This window comes from Capsella rubella, unplaced genomic scaffold (genome assembly GCF_000375325.1).
Source record: "Capsella rubella cultivar Monte Gargano unplaced genomic scaffold, Caprub1_0 scaffold_8, whole genome shotgun sequence".
Classification (NCBI taxonomy): Eukaryota; Viridiplantae; Streptophyta; class Magnoliopsida; order Brassicales; family Brassicaceae; genus Capsella; species Capsella rubella.
Genome location: NW_006238916.1, coordinates 1,777,602 through 1,797,944, shown reverse-complemented (window position 1 = coordinate 1,797,944; position 20,343 = coordinate 1,777,602). Strand labels below are relative to the sequence as shown.

Here is a 20,343-nt window from a genome sequence, read left to right as displayed (position 1 = left end):
ATATATATTATTTACTTAATAATATATATATATACTAACATATATATATATATATATATATATATATATATATATATATATATAATAAAATAAATTAAATATCCTATGATATTTTGAAAATATCATATGACATGCTATATTTTTTATATATTTAATTTACTAACGTTTAAAATAATTTATTATAATTTTAAACAACATATTTGGGTCGGATATGGATATCCGTGAATATTGATGTATCCGTCACCGGAGAGTTGTTTCACAAATATAACAGATCTAGATTTACGTACTCAAAAATTCAAGAGTATTAGATTTGTGTGAATCCTTATTGTGAGTATATTCAACATAAATATTATAGTTCGATGAAAAATGAAGATCTAAAGTTGATTGCTTGTAAAACATAAAACTAGAAAAAATAAATCTATATCTATATAGAAAAAAGAGAAATAATCTTACTGATTTGCATAATGGACACCTCACCAAAAAGAGAACATGTTTTTTCTCTTATTTACGGAGTGAAAAAAGCAGGCTCGCCCAATCACAAATATCCTAGGAACCAGAAAAGTTATGTGAACTACCATGAATTCATTACAAAATTTAAAGGCTTGAAATCACAATGCTATAAAAAAGAGAAAAACACATACCTATATTAATCCACATGCGTTCAAAGGGTTTTCAAAAGATGATGAGCGGCGTTGAAACTCAGATTCTAACTTTTCTACACTTTTGAGAGCTCTAAATTTTGTATTAGCGGCGGAGAATCTTAAGAAAAGTAGGGTTTCAACATGTGAATGGAACGGCGGATTATATATTGCAAAATTTGGGCCTTGAACATTTGATGGTGTTTAACATTTAGCAGCCCATAAAAATATAGTAAAAAAAATATTGAGCCAAGTTATTGAGCCACTTCTATGCGTTCCAAGCCGAACTAAGTTAGGATAAACCGATATTTGAATAAATTGGTTGAGACTAATACAAAAGCCTTTGGATCAAAATTCATTCTTACATACATAAGAAAACAAAGAAAAAAATAATTTCTTCCATTTTTGATCAAAAGACAAAAAACAAAAGTTAGAACTTTGAAATCCATTTAAAAGATACTGTGAATTTTGAAATTTAAAAACAAATCACTAAACGAATAATATAGGATTGTAAATAGTATTTATAAATCATAGAAACAATAAGATTGTTATAATTATTTTAAAGCTAATGATTAAATAACATATGATTTTTTTTAGATTCTCAAATCTATTAACCTGCATGATTTAATAACAGCTGAAGGATTGTGTGGTCACACTATTCAAGGTATGAAAAATGTCTGGACAAAATACCCGAATCCGATCCAAAAACCCAAACTGAACCTATACCCAATAATTGAAAATACTCGGATGAGTCTAGGACTTATTAGTTTTGGATACCAGAACCCGATCAGGTATTATCCAAAATCCGAAAAAACCCGAACAATCTGCTGGTCTATAAGTTTTTGTGTAAATATGTATCTCTTAGGATTTATCATAAAAATTACTTAGTTTTAAAGACGTGGATTTGTAAGTTGCTTTGAACCTTCAATGGTTTTTGAATATTTTCTCTTTGATTTTGATTAGTTTTTAACATTTTGTTTGGGTTTCCTAACTAAATTGATTTCAAAGTGTATTTCCGTTATCAGGTGTAGCCCGAACCAAAACCGATGGGTGTTTATCCAAACCCAAACCTGATTAATATAAATACCCGAATGAATCTAGTATTCTTTTATCGAAATACTTGACCCGAATCCGATCGAGTACCCGAACGCCCTGACTAATATGAACCATAGATTGACTTAAATTACTTTAATGGGCTGGGCTTAAAGCCTTAAACAAAAAAGGCCGAGATAAGGTTACAACTTACAACTTAGAAATGAGAATACTCTTCAAAGGTGCATTTTCGTAATTTAAGTATCATAGCTGCGATTTGGTAATTAAACGCGAAAATCAGAAACATGTAATTTAAAGGCTAGGCACGGCAGGAGCTCCGTGACCTTGCCGGCGATGACGGTGGCTCATTCACACCGGTTCTCGACGGCTAGTAACTCCATTAACATAAGCTTGCTTTCGAAACAACTACTTCAGCTGGGACGAACCAACAACAATTCCGAAACATTAGCAGAGATCAGTCATCAAAGAGAGCTTCTAGTGTCTTCACTCATCTCGAAGCTCGATGATTGCATCAATCTCAATCAAATCAAGCAAATTCACGGCCATGTTATCCGTAAAGGTCTCGATCAAAGCTGTTACATCCTCACCAAGCTAATTCGCACTTTAACCAAGCTCGGTGTTCCCATGGATCCGTATCCTCGCCGTGTAATCGAGCCTGTTCAGTTCCGGAACCCATTTCTATGGACTGCAGTGATCCGTGGGTACGCGATTGAAGGTAAGTTTGATGAAGCTGTTTCAATGTATGGATGTATGAGGAAAGAAGAGATCACCCCTGTTTCTTTCACTTTCTCTGCTCTTTTGAAAGCTTGTGGATCAATGGGAGATTTGAAATTGGGTCGTCAGTTTCACGCACAGACGTTTCGACTTAGGGGTTTTTGTTTTGTTTACGTTGGGAATACGATGATTGATATGTATGTGAAGTGTGGGTCTATTGATTGTGCGCGTAAAGTGTTTGATGAAATGCCTGAACGAGATGTGATTTCGTGGACAGAGCTTATAGCTGCGTATGGGAGAGTTGGGAATATGGAATCTGCTGCGGAGTTGTTTGAAAGTTTGCCTACGAAGGATATGGTGGCTTGGACCGCTATGATTACGGGATTTGCTCAGAATGCTAAGCCTCAAGAAGCTTTAGAGTACTTTGATAGAATGGAGAAATCGGGAATTCGAGCTGATGAAGTTACTGTTGCGGGATTTATATCGGCCTGTGCACAGTTGGGAGCAAGTAAATACGCTGATCGGGCTGTCCAAATCGCTCAGAAATCAGGTTATTCTCCTAGCGACCACGTTGTTATCGGATCTGCGTTGATAGATATGTACTCAAAATGCGGAAATGTAGAAGAGGCAGTAAATGTGTTTGCTTCGATGAACAAAAAAAACGTTTTCTCTTATAGTTCGATGATCCTCGGTCTTGCTATCCACGGGCGGGCTCAAGAGGCTTTAGACCTGTTTCACTACATGGTAACGCAGACCGCGATAAAACCAAACACTGTAACATTTATTGGTGCTCTTACGGCTTGCAGCCACTCGGGACTTGTTGACCAAGGACGTCTAGTATTTGCTTCTATGTATCAAACATTCGGTGTTAAACCAACACAGGATCACTATACTTGTATGGTCGATCTTCTTGGCCGTGCAGGGCGGTTACAAGAAGCCCTTGAGTTGATTAAAACTATGTCTGTAGAGCCACACGGAGGTGTATGGGGTGCATTGCTTGGTGCCTGCAGGATTCACAACAATCCAGACATAGCAGAGATTGCTGCAGAACATTTGTTTGAATTAGAACCAGACATTATCGGAAACTATATATTGCTCTCTAACATCTACGCATCAGCTGGAGACTGGGGCGGTGTATTAAGAGTACGGAAACTGATTAAAGAAAAGGGTTTGAAGAAGACACCTGCGGTTAGTTGGGTTGTAGATAAGAACGGTCAGATGCATAAGTTTTTCCCGGGAAACCTGAACCATCCTATGTCAAATAAGATTCAAGAAAAGTTAGAAGAGCTTGTAGAAAGATTAACGGTATTAGGGTATCAACCGGATTTAAGCTCGGTACCCTACGACGTGAGTGACAATGCAAAGAGGTCGATACTGATACAGCACACCGAAAAGCTGGCTTTAGCATTCTGCTTACTCACAACAAGCAGAGATTCTACAATAAAGATAATGAAGAATCTGAGGATGTGCCAAGATTGTCACACATTTATGCGTTTGGCGTCAGAGGTTACAAGGAGGGTAATTATAATGAGAGATAACATGAGGTTCCACCATTTTAAAAGTGGAGCTTGTTCTTGCGGTGATTTTTGGTGATCATCAAGGTTGTACTCAAAACCAAGTTCAATCTTCAGAAGCGCCATGGATCTGAATCTGACCATAGTTATAATGTATTGTTATGTCACTTTGATCTTGCTTGATCTTCATTTTTGGTTAGCTAAAGATTAAATTATAGTCAGACATCTTCATTGTAATTCATTTTTCACAGTTTCGATCAATAAGACAAACACGTTTATATCGTTATCGTATAAAGTTTGGTATACAACAATTGAAGTCTTTTTTGGAAAAATGGTCCACGCAAAGATGGTATATTCGGTGACGCGAGAGCATCGACATGTCGTTGTAGAGTGCACACCACCGTTTTGGTTTGTCTTTTAGTGTACGAGAGAGAAACGCGTGCCGTTTTATGAATATGAAAACAGCGAACAGTGTCTTTTAAATTAATCTAAACGGCAGAGACAAATCTCTGAAGGAGCCGATTTCTACGGAAGTCAACAAAACGCACCGTCGCTGCAGATCACTTCCTTGTTTTTTTTTCCTCTAATGAAAAAAAAAACTTTGAACAGAGCAGAGAACAAAAAAGTCACGAAAAGCAAAAGAATCTCAAAACTCCTGAGAAGAAAAAAAAATTTCGAGCTTCGTGTGATCGATAAGGTAACGTATTGCTCAATCTTCATACGAATTTTTGAATTTGCTTCTTCAAGCTCATCTGAAATTGAGATGTTTTTGAGTTTTCTCCTGATCTCGATGTGTGGAAATTTTGAATTAGATTTGAATTGCGATCTTGAGAGATTCGTTGTGATTTGAATGTTGAATTCGATCTTACTAATTGGGGAAACTGTTATTGTTTCCTTTATCGGGGTTTTTGCTTCTTCAACGATTGGGGTTTATAGTTTCCCACCCAATGTTTGCTGAGTTCTTAAGCTCTTACTCGTACGTATTTTGGAATTAAGAAGTTGTTTCGTTGTTACTGCGTTTAATGTTCAATGTGCTAAGTTTTATTCTGAGAGTGGTTTTGATTTAGATTACAATGTCTTCGTTAATGTGAAGTATTGCTTAATCTGTCGTATTTTGCAGTTGTATGTGTGTAAACTTCAATTAGAGATTCTGAATTTGAGGATGGAATACTAGAAGAGTTTTGTTTTTGCTTGGAAGCAAAAAAGAAATGAAGCGTTTTGTTTACATTAATGATGATGAAGCTTCGAAAGAGCTTTGTTGTGATAACCGCATTTCTAATAGAAAGTATACGTTGTGGAATTTTCTTCCGAAGAACTTGTGGGAGCAATTTAGGTACTGGTTCTATTTGATTTAGGTAACATTTTAGCAAATTTTTTTAGTTTTGACTTCTCTGATTGAGATGATTGATCTCGTTCTTTTCAGCCGGTTCATGAACCAGTATTTTCTGTTGATTGCGTGCCTTCAGCTGTGGTCGCTTATCACCCCTGTAAATCCTGCGAGTACATGGGGTCCGTTGATATTCATATTTGCCGTCTCTGCTTCCAAAGAAGCTTGGGATGATTACCACAGGTATCTATCAGATAAGAAAGCAAATGAGAAAGAAGTTTGGATCGTGAAACAGGGGGTCAAGAAGCATGTATGAATCACCTCTGAAAGATTTTTTTTGTGGTGATTGATTTTTAGGTGATATTTTGACTTAACTGTACTAGTATTCTGTTTGTAGATTCAAGCACAGGACATTCAGGTTGGCAATATTGTCTGGTTGCGTGAGAATGATGAAGTTCCTTGTGATTTAGTTTTGCTTGGTACCTCTGATCCACAAGGTGTTTGCTATGTAGAGGTAGACTTCCTGTTCATTCCTGTATATGATTTATGCTACAATTTAGTTTCTAGGTTGTTGCTGGTGGCTTTTCTTGAGTACTTTCAAATTTTCTCAAAGTGAACTCTTACATGCAGACTTCTGCTTTAGATGGTGAAACGGACCTCAAAACAAGAGTCATACCCTCAGCATGTTTGGGAATTGATTTAGAATTGTTACACAAAATGAAAGTAAGAATTCTTGTAAATAATCATGTAGTTCCTGGCTTTCCATGTCGTTTACTATAAGCGGATTTTATATTAAGCTATCTATGTTTTCAGGGTGTGATTGAATGTCCTATTCCAGATAAGGATATTCGAAGATTTGACGCAAATATGCGCTTATTTCCGCCATTTCTTGACAATGACGTCTGTTCTTTAACCATAAAAAACACTCTTCTTCAGTCCTGTTACTTGAGAAATACAGAGTGGGCTTGTGGGGTATCTGTGTATACAGGTAAATGTTTTCGTAGAAAATTGCTTTATTCTTTTTCTTGGGGACCATGCATTCTTTATGCCTTTGGTCAATCATATGATTGTTGTTGATCTTGACAAATACTTCAATGATTTTTCATTCTTCAATAGGCAACCAAACTAAGCTTGGCATGAGTAAGGGTATAGCTGAGCCGAAGCTTACTGCTATGGATGCAATGATTGATAAGCTGACTGGAGCAATATTCGTTTTTCAAATTGTTGTTGTTATGGTTCTCGGTGTAGCTGGAAATGTTTGGAAAGATACAGAAGCAAGGAAGGTTCGAGTCCTACCTAATCCGCATAAAATTTATGTCTATAATAAATCTTCTACCCTTGTTTTTGTATACTTGGGGCAGTTCTGAACTATATGAACTTGGTTGTTTTTTTCAGCAATGGTATGTGCAGTATCCAGAGGAAGCCCCATGGTATGAGCTGCTTGTAATCCCTTTGCGGTTTGAACTCCTATGTTCCATCATGATACCCATCTCCATTAAGGTATATTATATTTCATTCCTATTATATGTGGAATCTCCGGTAGCTCCCTTGCTAGCTCTGGAGTGACATAGAGAATGTATTAACGGAATTCTTGGCATGCGAAAGAAATATTGAATTGAAAATGAGGGCTTAGTGATCGTCTTTATGGAACAACACTGAACTTGATTCTTGAAGATAATGATATTATGATAAAATTAGCTTGCTGTTTCTGCTAAGCACCTGGTTGATGTAATGTGGCAGGTGTCTCTAGATCTTGTTAAGGGACTTTATGCAAAATTTATAGAATGGGATGTGGAAATGATAGATCAAGAGACTGGTACAGCATCTTATGCAGCAAAGTAAGTTCAGAGTAGAGGCAGACTACCTCAGGTTCACCTCTTTTGAACCAGTTAGTTTCATGATTTTTTGTTGCATTATGTGGCTTTTTGTGCATGGCAGCACAGCAATAAGCGAGGACCTTGGGCAAGTAGAGTACATTTTGACCGACAAAACTGGGACCCTGACAGACAACAAGATGATATTTAGAAGATGCTGTATTGGTGGTATATATTATGGGAATGAGAATGGAGATGCTTTAAAAGGTTTCAGACTTAACTTTATTTATGTACTCAGTCTTATGCTTTCCCAATGTGTCTATCATATTAATTTAGACATTATTTTAAGCATGTGCATCAGCGAGTATGAAACCTCTTGAACCTTTTAAGGAGTATTCTTTCTTACTTATCTTGATTTATCTTTCTGATCAGATGCACACCTTCTTAATGCCATCACCAGTGGCTCTACAGATGTTATCCGATTTCTTACAGTTATGGCCATCTGCAACACAGTTATACCTGTGCAGAGGTAAATTTTAACTTCTTAAAATCTTATACTTTTTCCAAGTTCTGCAAATTTTATCCCTTTAGTCTCGAAACTTCTTTCACTTATGATTTTTTGGGTTTCATCTGACAGTAAAGCTGGAGATATAGTTTATAAGGCGCAATCTCAGGATGAGGACGCTCTTGTAATTGCTGCTGCAAAGTTGCATATGGTCTTTGTCGGCAAAAATGCCAATCTTCTAGGTAATAGTCATCTGATTTCAGTTTTGCTCTCCATGGAATATGTACCTTGAAAGTAGTTATCATTTGTTTCTCCTCCGGTTTATTAAATGCAGAAATCAGATTTAATGGTTCGATACTTCGCTATGAGGTTCTGGAGATTCTTGAATTTACTTCAGATCGGAAAAGAATGTCAGTGGTAGTGAAAGATTGTCAGAACGGGAAAATTATACTTCTGTCTAAAGGTGCAGATGAAGCAATCCTTCCCAATGCATGTTCTGGTAAGTTAACCTATCTCTTGTCCATATGAGACGAGTAAGTAGTATTCAATGAATGTGCTCAGAGCTGATGGCCATTTATTAACCACTATGCTATAAGGTCAACAAACCCGAATTATTGGTGACGCCGTAGAACACTATTCCCAGCTGGGGCTCCGAACATTGTGTTTGGCTTGGCGTGAACTGGAAGAGAATGAGTATTTAGAGTGGTCAGTGAAGTTTAAAGAGGCTAGTAGTCTTCTGGTTGATAGGGAGGTAATTGAAACAGTCCTCTCTTTCTGTTGTTCACTATAAGCGAGTATGAAGTATGAGTAGTTTGAACCTACAGCTTAACTGGCTAAGTCGAGGCATTTGAAAACATGACGTTTTTCTCATGTCACAGTGGAGAATTGCTGAGGTCTGTCAAAGGTTAGAACATGATCTTTATATCCTAGGGGTCACTGCAATAGAAGACCGCTTGCAGGTAAAATTTTAAATGTCCAAGACATAGTGATTCACAATGTAATCCTATATAGGAGAGGACTCTGTCTTATATATAATTTTCTTATCTATTTAGGATGGTGTACCAGAGACAATTGAGACACTTAGAAAAGCAGGGATAAACTTTTGGATGCTGACCGGAGATAAGCAGAATACAGCTATACAGATTGCTCTTTCATGTAATTTTATCTCTCCAGGTTAGTTGGGATAATTTCCCCGTCTTTGTTATTTGTGTTAGAAAGCTTTGCCTATTGCTACTTATCATTCTTTTCTACATAATCCTGTTTATATCAGAGCCTAAAGGTCAACTTCTGATGATTGATGGAAAAACTGAAGAAGATGTTTCTCGAAGTTTGGAGAGGGTTCTGCTTACAATGCGGATTACAGCTTCGGAACCTAAGGTTCACCTTTTAAGCTAAATTCTTGAACTTATCCTTGGAACAATTTCCTATCATCAGAGAATAAAGTTATGTGTCGTACAGGACGTGGCATTTGTTATTGATGGCTGGGCTCTAGAAATTGCTCTGAAACACCATCACAAGGATTTTGTTGAATTAGCTATACTTTCTAGGACAGCCATATGTTGTCGCGTAACACCTTCACAAAAAGCCCAGGTAACCCACCCAATATTAGGTGCTGCTTTCTCTAATTTATCTAAGTATTCAACATTTCCCTTACCAAGGGGATTTTCAATGCTAATCTTATTTGGTGTTTTAGTTTAACTTTTTTTACAACTCTACAGTTGGTTGAAATTTTAAAATCCTGCGATTATCGAACCCTTGCAATTGGTGACGGTGGGAATGATGTAAGAATGATACAGCAAGCTGATATTGGGGTCGGCATCAGCGGAAGAGAAGGGCTGCAGGCAGCAAGAGCTGCAGATTATAGTATTGGAAGTAAGAGCATTAGCATGATACTTTTCCATAATAGTAGCTTGAAGATATGATATCATGTACATATTTTCTATATACCATCATATCTATGCTTCTGGATTGTGTTGCATGGATTAATTGTTTTAAACGGTTGAAACAGTTTCTGATTGGTTCTTGATGGACTACTATTTGATCACAGGATTCAGATTTCTCAAAAGACTGATTCTTGTTCATGGGAGGTATTCATATAACCGGACAGCGTTTTTGTCCCAGTATTCCTTCTACAAATCATTGCTGATATGCTTCATCCAGATTTTGTAAGTTTATTATCTCAGATATTTTGACCAGTAATTAGCATCCATGTTGTTACTGAATTACTGACAAAAGAATGTATGTAGCTTCTCGTTTATTTCAGGCGTTTCTGGAACTAGTCTTTTCAATTCAGTGAGTTTGATGGCATATAACGTTTTCTACACCAGTATTCCTGTTCTTGTTAGCGTAATTGATAAAGATCTTAGTGAAGCATCAGTGATGCAACACCCTCAAATTTTGTTTTACTGCCAAGCTGGAAGGTATGCTTGATTAATCGTGTCTAAATCTGGTTTTACTAAATCTGAAGGTAACTGTATGTACGTTCATGCATATTTGTTAAGTTCATCTTATTTTTGAACTACTCAGGCTTCTAAACCCAAGCACATTTGCTGGGTGGTTTGGCCGATCCCTTTTTCACGTGAGTACTCTCTTCTCAAATCTATTCAATTGAGTTCATTTTCTTCACTACTTCAAAAGTCTAGAACCACTACTTAATAAAGTACAATAGTATGCAAACTCCACACACCTAGTTGAAATGCCTATAGTAACTTTTTCTTTTCTTCTTTCTTTCTTTTTGTTCATCTTCCCTTTATATAAATTTGAATTCTTGTATGTATTTGCAGGCAATTGTTGTATTTGTTATAACCATACACGCATATGCTTATGAGAAAAGTGAAATGGAGGAGCTTGGAATGGTGGCTCTCTCTGGATGTATATGGCTTCAAGCTTTTGTTGTGGCTCAAGAAACCAAGTACAGCTCCCTTCTCCTTGCGGCTACACACATATAGACTCATACATCACATTTAAATGTGCATGTTCATAACACAAACACCCATGTTTAGTGCTTATTCTCACAATTTTTATTTTCTGGCTGTTCGTTGCAGTTCCTTTACGGTGTTGCAACACCTTTCCATTTGGGGAAATTTGGTTGGTTTCTACGCGATAAACTGTCTCTTCAGCGCCATACCATCATCTGGAATGTACACCATCATGTTCCGCCTCTGTTCTCAACCTTCTTACTGGATAACAATGTTTGTGAGTATCAAATCAAAGTCATCTCCTAGCACCTATCTATAAATCTCCTTTACAAAACACCAAAGAAGAATATAACATTGTTTCTTTCTCCTATGCAGCTCATAGTTGGAGCAGGCATGGGTCCAATTTTCGCATTGAAGTACTACCGCTATACATACAGACCCAGCAAGATTAATATACTCCAGCAAGCTGAACGAACTGGCGGTCCAATACTGACTCTAGGAAACATCGAACCTCAACCGAGGACCATTGAGAAGGAAGTACCTCCACTATCCATAATCCAGCCGAAGAACAGAAGCCCGGTTTATGAGCCTCTGTTATCAGATTCTCCAAACGCAACACGGCGCTCATTTGGCCCTGGAACTCCATTCGAGTTTTTCCAATCACAGTCAAGACTGTCATCATCCTCTGGTTATACCAGAAACTGCAAAGACAACTAAAACATTGAATTCTTTCTTTTCCTCCAATTTTTACAGTTACGGTGACCTTTGTGACTCTTCTGATCTCAACGGTAAAATGCAGTCCAAGTCGCGGGTATAAACCAGAATTGGTAAAGCATAAAAAGAAAGAAATGGACAAAAAAATGAAACAGTTGTATATAAGACTACTTTACTGAATCTTGCATATTGAGAAGTAGTCTATGATTCATACGAGGCTTACAAGCCACGAAAACACGTTGTCTTAGTCTGCAAAATTGATCTAAATATAGATCTTATTTTATAAGATTTATGCGATGCCAAAATGGAATTCGTCTGCAACAGTATCTGAAGAGAACAAATGAATACTTACTATTATATAACTCATGTGGTGTTACAATCTTGATCTACGTATAAACCTCATCCCCGGATTCCGCCTAGGCCGCCTGGTTTCCGACAGCTTTAAATCCCAATCCTCGACATTCTTCGGAATATAAACATCAAATAAGATTTGGCCAAGAACACCACTGGGTTTAACTGTATCATCAGTCTGAGTATTGGACAAACGAATCATATCTTGTTTCTGTTCATCATGGACAGACCCTCCTCCGTTGCCCACATAGTAACCTACGGTGCTAGGCACGAAGAAATGATCGGTTGTGACAAGTGGAGTTCCGTTGAAACTTCGGTTAAGACCAGAGGTTGATTGCCCCAAGCTTTGAATTGGCTCTGTTATCTCATGAGTTTCTTTCATAGTTTCTCTGTCAAGACTTCTTGTCTTCTGCAAATAAACTGATGCTGCTTTTGGCAAGAACTCGGATACAGCAGCTTTATAGTCGACCTGGTTATAACGATAATGACCTGAAAGCATTATGCATGAATTAAGGATCTGAACTTATATTGGAGAGAAAAAACATTACAAAGTGTTAGTGTATACTAACCACAATGAGGGGAATCATTCCATTTTACAAGTTTTACATTTCCTCCTAGTTCTTGGAGACGTGTAGCGAAATTGTGTATCGTTTGATAAGGAGCTAGGTCATCGTTCTCAGAGCATAGAATGAGATAAGGTACTCTCATATTCTGCAGCAGAATGGAATGAGATGAGAGTTAAAACCAAAACCAAAATCAAAGTCAAGAACATGTTTAGCATTTCATAGTATGTAAAAAAGGCTTCTTACTGTAGTAGAGTAAAGAGTCTGCCAGAACTCGGCTCTCTGTGATTCAAACCTGTTGAGGAAAACATAGTCGAGACTCGAAGCAATACCATTCGCTGCCCATACAAACGGTTTAGGCGGATTAGACATTTTGAGCGTAGTTGGATGAACCGCTAATCTAGCTCCCAAGTCGCTTGTGAAATCCACAGGACATGAGTCATAGATAAAGCCTGAGATGCAGTTTCTAACCAATCTACAATCATCCTGAGATAAACCAAAACCCCATTAACCTAAGATTCATCTTTATAAAGACGGTCTTTTAATCATTAACAAGAACGCAAACAACAACGACATACTTGATTTAGTCTAGTTTCACATGTTCCTTCAAGTATCTGCAATAAGAAAGGATCTTGATCATGTACTCAATTTCCATTCTCTGAAGACATCAAATATTGAGCAAAATGGTGAAAAAACAAAACCTTACTTGAAGAACTTTATACATACAAGCATTAGGACCACCTGAGAAAGAAGCAAAAACTAAAGGAACTGGCTTTGCTTTGAGCTCCTACAATACATCATGAACCAAATAAGCTTCTTAAATCAATTAGATCAACCAAAGTTTCAACCTTTCTTACCTTCACAAGTTCAGACACAACATTAGAAGCTAAATCCGCAGCTTTGTCTGGAAGAAACCTATTATTATACACAATCAAGATTGAATCAAGAAGAATCCCAATTGTGAAACCAGACAGAGAGAGAGAGTAAAGAGATCAAACATGTTGAGAAATTGAGAATGGCAAACGAGGGAATCGCAAAGAAGAGAAGAGTAGAGATCGACATGGTTCTTGAGATTGCGTTCTTCACTAGACATCCAAGCGAATACAACAACGATCGCTTCGCTTTCTCTTCCTCCTCCGTTGTTGTTGTTCCTCTTTCGCCAGTAGTAGTTTCCTCCAATTCCCCACATCGTCTCTGTAAATTTCTAAGTTTCTGGAGAAGAAGATGAAGAAGAAGAAATCTTCAATTGAGGTTTGACATAATAATAATGGAAGGCACAAGCTTCAAGCAGAGAGACGTAGAGGAACAAGATAGAACAGATCACTATCGTTATCTTTTGCCTTAAATTATTACTATTTATTTATTTAAGTAATGACGACCAGCATAAATTAATTAATTTTTTTTTTGTTTAACTTATAAGCTAAAATAGAACACTTGTGCTTTAAAAGGGGTAACATTACATATCATACAATTTTTGGTATTTAAAATAAATCATAGTAGAGGTTAATGTGGTAAAAATAAGCAATTAATTTATTGATAATATAATACAACAAATTTTTTATTATTTTAATTTAAAAACTAACTAACCTTTTTTAGTTTACAAAATAATTAATTATGATTTTTAGTTTTATCTTTAGTTTAGTTTTGAAATTGAAAACTAAGCATCAATCCTAAAAGATATATAAAATAAATTTGTATTGAATAATGAATATGTTGGTTAACTAGACAATTTGAAACATATGTAATATTAAGAAATAAGAAAATTTGACTATATAGTATAAATTAATTACAATTATATGGAAGATTTTGTGGTCGGTGAATTTGGCGTGTTATAGCACCTTTTAGAATGGATATCTAAAGCTAAAATAAAATAATTAAAATTTGAGAAACAGATTTTCGGTGGAAATTTTATGAAAAATGATTTTTAAATAGATATATAACCGTTAGTCTTATGTGATTAGTTAACTTTCTCATACATTTTATATAATTAAATACATACTAGAAATACTTCTCATACATTTTATATTTTTATATAGTAGATATACAGAATTTAATCATAACATTAGATGCTTTCGAAATCAACAAAAATAACCATAGAAGAGAAGTCCCAACTTATTCAATGTTTAAAAGGAAACTTCAAGCAAAAACAAAAGAAAATTTTAAGTTAGTATAAAACCCCAAAACAAATATTACTAAAGTGATTGATTATGTGAAAGAGATGTAGATGAGTATCAAATGTTGTAAAATGTTTGTTTTCCAAATCAGTTGTTGTATTCATGACTTAAGCGAAGATCGATCAACGTACTTTTGATTACAAGAATGAAAAGTAAAGCGGTTAATGATACTACCAAATTGTAATAGTTAGTTAATTTAGTAGAAATGTTATAATCAATGACAAAGTTGTATGCAAGGACGTTATGAAAGATCGGAAAACAACAATGTGCACATTCAAATGGGGAAAGAAGATACGAAAAATCAAGAGCATAAGATGAAAGAATTATATGAATTTGTAATTAGATTAAACCTCTAGATTAACATTTGCTGCCAAAATTGTAATTACATTGTGCATTTTGTGCACCAAAATAACCAGAAATGTGATGAAGTGTAAGAAATCATATTATAAGATTATATACTTTTTGATCATGGTTGTACTTACACATCAAACTTTCTACCTAAGATGCATTATTAATATTGGTTCCTGTTAAATATGTGACCGTAAGTTTAAACAAATACTATTCATTATATGTATTCAATGAAATATGTTTTCAATATTTCAGCAAAAATCTTCCAACATAAATCCAATGAATTTTTGCAACGTACATATTTGTCGAATTATTTTTCAGATTTATACGAAAATTTGACTAATTTATTATGGAACCCATATATATAGTTGAAATTTTTATCCATTGGGAACTTGATTCCCAACAAATCTCATTTTGTCTGAAATGACCATATTTAATTGTAGTGCGATGGATGGAGTAGAACACCACTTGTTCTGGATATATTGCTTAAATGAACTATTTAACGCTTCATTTGTTCCTTATAAATTGGTGTTTTATAGTTTTTACAAATATTAGAAAATAATTAATATTTAAATATACATATACTATTGTTGCACACAAAAACTTTTTCTTATAACAACTAACCAGTACAAAATCTAGTAAATTCATCTCTCCAATTAATATTTTTCGGAATCTACAATAATGCATTACAAGTTTAGATCATCATTTGTGTGAAATTTAAAATAAAATAAAAAAAATCTAAAACATCAGTTTATATATAAAGAACAAAAGGAATATTTCGGTGTGGATGTATTGATATTTGTTGTCTCATGAATACTATGAAATCATTTATGTTCTTGAGTGTGGACGATGTCACATATATAGGAAACGTTGGTTATGAGTGTCCAAAGGGTTCATTGCAAGATAAGAAGCATATACAAATAATCGAATTGGATTGTTCGTTTGTTTTGGAACAATGTTTTCTATCCTTTTGTGTTTTAATATATATCTTTTTTTGAATTGAATGTAATATTTATTCAAACCAAAAAAAAAAAAATGTTGTACAATGATTTGTGACATTTTAGTTGAGACTAACTTAGCGATTGAATTATAGATACGAGACACTATTTGCAAAAAAGAAAAAAAGACACAGATAAGAACATAGCATTGTTCGTAGGAGAGCTAAGGTGGTCGAGTGGCAAACCACATCGCTAGTAAAAAAAAATCTCATACTTGGCTATTCGTGGCTATAACGTGGTACCTTAAAAAATTCGTGGTTTTTTTTTTTAAATCGCCTTGTAACCACAAATTTTCGCGACTGCCAAATGGCTATATGTATAAACACACAAATTGGGTGACATAGATACCAACCGTGTAAATAAATTCATGTTGTCACCAGGATTCAACTCCAAACAGTTGTGTTACCTTGCGTAAATGGTAAGGTTTTGGCAATGATTTGATCTTTGTACGATCCAAGTGTCGACAACAAAAAATGTGTAATGTTGAGAAAAGTTCACTTTAAATATATATATTGCAACGTAAGAAATGGAGACATGGGTGACATAAGTGCAAAAACTTAATGTTGGTATTGTGGATGAAACCATCGATGGATACTTGGAATTACTTATACTGAAATATAACGATCTTTGGAACGTACGTTAATTATCTACCACCATCACATAACTAGTATAGGATGAACAGGGTTGGATAGCTTTCCAAAAACCATGAAGCTAATGAATTATTGGATTTGTCAAAAGCTGAAAACACTTGATGGATATCAAGAAGATAAATAGGAGACACCTACTCTTGCGTGGGACAGATCATACATCAAGTATATATATCAACACTCCATTAGATCGAAAAAGTAGTAACTACATTAGAAAGACAAGACTTAGTAACCAAAATCACATATGTTTCCCGCAAAGCAGTGGTCCAGTGGTAAGAAAAAATTGGGGAAAGGTTGGAAGAAATTAACCTAGGTTCGATTCACTCTGGAAACAAAAATCATTGTTGTGTGGGAAGTCTGTCAGTTGGGCCTTGGCCCAATTGCTTTACCTGGTAGTCAGAAATGCAGACGGCCTGACTACCCCGTGGCATTAGTCGGAAAGCATTCCAAACTCGGGATAGACAGTGTGGTGGCCCTTTGAGGAGAAATCCACTCTAAAGCATTTCAGTGCGTTTCTATCGGGGCTGATCGGATCAGCCGATAGGATTTATCAAAAAAAAAAAAAATCACATATGTTAAAATTCTCCTTAGAGCATCATTATTGGTAGGCTTTTAGTAAAATCTTAGGCTAAAAAAAGTTAAGAAAAGATGAAAGAAGAGATTCTACAAGAGACATATTAACTTTTCTTAAATTTTCATCACTTTTTCTTAGCGTAAGAAGTTTTTAAAAACCCCTTGATAATCATGGTCTTATATGGCTTGGCTAGCTCTCCAATCTTAGGAAAAATAGAGAGGACTAAATTAACCCTTATATGATAAAAAGGTGGAGATCTACTAAAAGTCAATTCTAATATTTTTGTTAGTTTTCTACTCTCTTCCCATTATATGAGTCATCAATCGTACGTGGTCCTCACACTCACATCTCAAAGAGTGAACACTCCAAAAGAAAAATCAAGAAAAAAGATAGCAAAGTTAAGTACATGCATGCACCAAACTCTTCAACAAGAAGTTATAAAATGGTTAGAGTTCCATGTACCACAATATTTAAATCCAAGCTTATTATAGGGTCCATTTTTATGGTGTTGTATATTGCCCCACACAGTCCTTTCTCCCAAAAACATATGTAAACGATTCATCTAATGTTATGATAGTGAGATCTGTCTCCAAGAGGAGACATCTAAAGGACTCATCGACCCATCGAGATGAGAAATGGGAACTAAGTATTGGTGGGTCATGCGGTCCACGTGACACCTACACACCCCGACACACTTAACTTTTGTACATTTGCTATTATGTTTATCTATTTATGTATATACATGATGCACATGATCACATGTACATATGTAATGTAGAATATATCATAATCTATATACATGAGTAATGAAGAAAACACCTCTACGCATAAACAGCTGTCGTCCGGATAAGTATGTCTCCTAGGAAACAAAGTGCTCTCGTAGTCGGGGGAAATATATAATCAAATCATTTCCTTAAAACTATAGTGTCAAAAAGATTTTAAGATTTTGTATGTGAATAGTATATTTGCTTCACAATCAACCAGCGAAACCTAACAGTAACGTTATTCTCCAACTATATATAAACTCGACTCGAGCGACACATAATGTTACGTTGAGATGAACCGATGAAAGTCATTTTTCTTGTAACAATGAAGCATTATGGACACTAATAAAGAAGAATTAGAGATATAATTACAATATAATTTTTTATTAAACAGAATATTTCGAAGTAAAACATTACATAGGAATGTGATCCCAATATTGTAAATATTACAAGTTCCAAGAGATCAAATTATATAACAATAGAAGTTTTACATATGGACTCTTATTTAATTAACAAAAGAAGAAAGTAAAAATATTTTTAAAGCACGACATAGTACAGAGACTCTTTAATTAGCTCTCATGAAAAAAATTCGTAAAAGTTATAACAATATTTAATAAACAATGTACCACGACGGAGCTCCACCGCCGTATAATTCTTGCCGTCAGGTTTAGTTCACCGTTGACGTCACATTGTTCATGTCAAAAGATCGTTCACCCATCCGAGATCAAGATCACTACTAGAACCAACTTCGAAGCTAGTCTTATATTTAGCTTCGGCCGCCGCAGATGCAGCCGCCGTGAAATCGCTTACCCGGCCACCGCGTGGTGTGAAGTCATCGCTGAAGAAGCTTGATAACGGTGGCTGAAGCTGGCTGTGGAGGTAACTTGGTGTAGAAGAAGGTGAATGAGAAAATTGTAGAGGACTAGTTTGTTGTATTTGGAGATCTCTGTCTCCGACGTCAAGCCACGGCGGAATACGGTGGTTGGATAGATTCGCTGAGGCAATCATCGCCGCCGTGGAAACTGGCATGGTACCCGGAGACGACGACGAGGAAGATGCGAGAGCTTCCGTGAGACTAAAGGAATCTAAAGAACTAATCAACTCGTTAAGCACGGCGGTGCGACGGCGGCTCAGCCGTGAAAACGCAGCGGCTTTATCAGCCGGAGATAACGGCGGAGACGAAGACGGTGATCTTGATAAACCCAAAAGAGTGCTCGTCGGAGAGTGGGAACAAAACAAGCAACAACGGTTATTTTTATGACCTAACACCGAGGCAGGAGACGACGAGGCTGATCCACCGGAGATAAAATTCTCCGGCGGCGACGGAGGAAGAACCCTAAGCTGACGTGGAGAATGAGCAAAGAAACAAACTTTTCTCTTACAATGCTTACCGTCTTTACAAGCTTCGGTTCGGTAACGACTAGGATGAAGCCAACACTCGAAAACGCCATGCGAAAACACACATTCGTCGCCACGGCTACAATCACCGCCGTGCCGACTAAACTCAGGGCAAACCTCGCCGGTGTAATGAAACCGGCGAGGGTCACGACGGCGAGCTTTCTCACCAGGATGAGAGAAAGGACAGTCAGTCCAATCATGGCTACGGCTACGAGTGCACCGTCGGATCTTGAATTCGTACATACGAAAATGGTCGCCGGCGTAAGGATCTTCCGAGTCAGAGTCGTAAGAATAGTCTTGAAGAGGACTCGACGACGGAGACTTGGCGGAGGAAAGAAGCTTTCTCGGTGAGATATCCACCGTTGGTCTATTGATGTGGCCGACGTCCATGTCTACGTGGCGAAAGATGAGAGATATATAAATTTGTATTTTGTTTTGTGTGCTTTGTTTTGGTTTTGGAAGAGAGAAAGAGAGATAAGTGTGTGGGATAAAATGATAGATGCCTAATTGTCTCTATATATATACAAAAATATGGAATGGTTAGAGAAATAGTTTTATAGTTGACAAGAGAAAAAATATCAAGAGGTTTCATTATATTTTTGGACGTGGTTACATTCGTTTTATGGGATATTTTGCTTAAAATACACAAAAATAAGAGTATAAAAATCTTTCCATACTTTTGAAAAAATAAATGTAGGGTAAAATCAAGAATCATATATTTGAATATACAAATTACAAAATAAGTGAGATAGTTACATATATGAAAAACAAAAACAAAATTGAATATATTAAAAATATATCGGAAAAGAGAAAGTTAATGATATTTAATTTAGTTGGTGCACAAAAAAATACACTCCCTCTATTTTACAAAAACTGTCATTTTGACATATTTCAAAAAAATTAAAAAGAAAACACATTAAATTATTATATATATTATTTAATAATTATTTAATAATTTAATTAGTTTTAGATTAAGGATAAAATTAGGAAATTTAGTAAAACATGCATTAAAATGTAAACTGACATTTTTTGTGAAACAAAAACAAAACTCTAGAATAACATTTTTTTATGAAACAGAGGAATTAATTTAGTTTTATCTCTCTAATTATAATAAAATATACCTCATTAGCTATTTAGCTCATATTTCTATATTTATTTTGGGCAAAAGTTCATATGTCTAATATATTTGTCTTTTTTCCTTAAAGTAAATTTGAAACAATTGTTAACATTATATAAAATTAATATGTTTAATACTAGTATTTGGCTATTTGCAAATTCAAAGAAAAGGAAAAAAAAAACACTTGATGTAACAAATGTTTTTAATGAATA

General features: G+C 35.7%; 4 protein-coding genes and 1 long non-coding RNA gene across 6 annotated transcripts in view; 2 read left to right on the top strand and 3 right to left on the bottom strand.

The window, feature by feature from the left end:
* Window positions 1–756, bottom strand: part of LOC111829057 — a 7,577-nt gene extending 6,821 nt beyond the window's left edge. Inside the window, exons 1-2 of the long non-coding RNA XR_002832633.1 lie at window positions 642–756; window positions 454–546 (exon numbers count right to left, since the gene is read on the bottom strand). This is a non-coding gene — a long non-coding RNA (uncharacterized LOC111829057). The remainder of the gene's footprint in view (window positions 1–453; window positions 547–641) is intronic.
* Window positions 757–1,974: 1,218 nt separating this feature from the next.
* LOC17876338 (pentatricopeptide repeat-containing protein At5g44230) lies at window positions 1,975–4,205 on the top strand. 2 transcript variants are annotated; one of them, XM_006280085.2, is made up of 2 exons: window positions 1,975–2,406; window positions 2,683–4,205. In XM_006280085.2, the coding sequence occupies exons 1-2, from the start codon at window positions 2,025–2,027 to the stop codon at window positions 3,996–3,998; spliced, it is 1,698 nt and encodes a 565-aa protein (XP_006280147.1). In that variant the 5' UTR covers window positions 1,975–2,024; the 3' UTR covers window positions 3,999–4,205. The 2 variants fall into 2 exon arrangements, with proteins under 2 accessions (XP_006280147.1, XP_006280148.1); XM_006280086.2 differs by having other exon boundaries at window positions 1,975–4,205.
* Window positions 4,206–4,527: 322 nt separating this feature from the next.
* On the top strand, window positions 4,528–11,377 carry LOC17875292 (phospholipid-transporting ATPase 2). The gene is made up of 25 exons (XM_006281701.2): window positions 4,528–4,616; window positions 5,040–5,252; window positions 5,343–5,556; window positions 5,644–5,760; window positions 5,877–5,969; window positions 6,060–6,234; window positions 6,363–6,529; window positions 6,642–6,746; window positions 6,987–7,084; window positions 7,185–7,327; window positions 7,493–7,589; window positions 7,698–7,807; window positions 7,900–8,064; window positions 8,162–8,316; window positions 8,444–8,524; window positions 8,618–8,738; window positions 8,836–8,942; window positions 9,024–9,155; window positions 9,284–9,437; window positions 9,613–9,730; window positions 9,812–9,985; window positions 10,092–10,143; window positions 10,349–10,476; window positions 10,610–10,760; window positions 10,859–11,377. Exons 2-25 carry the CDS (start codon window positions 5,128–5,130, stop codon window positions 11,198–11,200), a joined length of 3,324 nt encoding a protein of 1,107 aa, XP_006281763.1. The 5' UTR covers window positions 4,528–4,616; window positions 5,040–5,127; the 3' UTR covers window positions 11,201–11,377.
* Window positions 11,378–11,460: 83 nt separating this feature from the next.
* LOC17877266 lies at window positions 11,461–13,422 on the bottom strand. The gene is made up of 7 exons (XM_023779665.1): window positions 13,110–13,422; window positions 12,969–13,026; window positions 12,818–12,898; window positions 12,690–12,725; window positions 12,358–12,597; window positions 12,118–12,259; window positions 11,461–12,037 (listed from the first exon to the last, which is right to left on the bottom strand). The coding sequence occupies exons 1-7, from the start codon at window positions 13,298–13,300 to the stop codon at window positions 11,571–11,573; spliced, it is 1,215 nt and encodes a 404-aa protein (XP_023635433.1). The 5' UTR covers window positions 13,301–13,422; the 3' UTR covers window positions 11,461–11,570.
* A 4,559-nt stretch (window positions 13,423–17,981) lies between these two features.
* LOC17875904 (zinc finger CCCH domain-containing protein 61) lies at window positions 17,982–19,506 on the bottom strand. The gene has a single exon (XM_006280613.2). It carries the CDS (start codon window positions 19,402–19,404, stop codon window positions 18,310–18,312), a length of 1,095 nt encoding a protein of 364 aa, XP_006280675.1. The 5' UTR covers window positions 19,405–19,506; the 3' UTR covers window positions 17,982–18,309.
* Window positions 19,507–20,343: the final 837 nt, after the last annotated feature.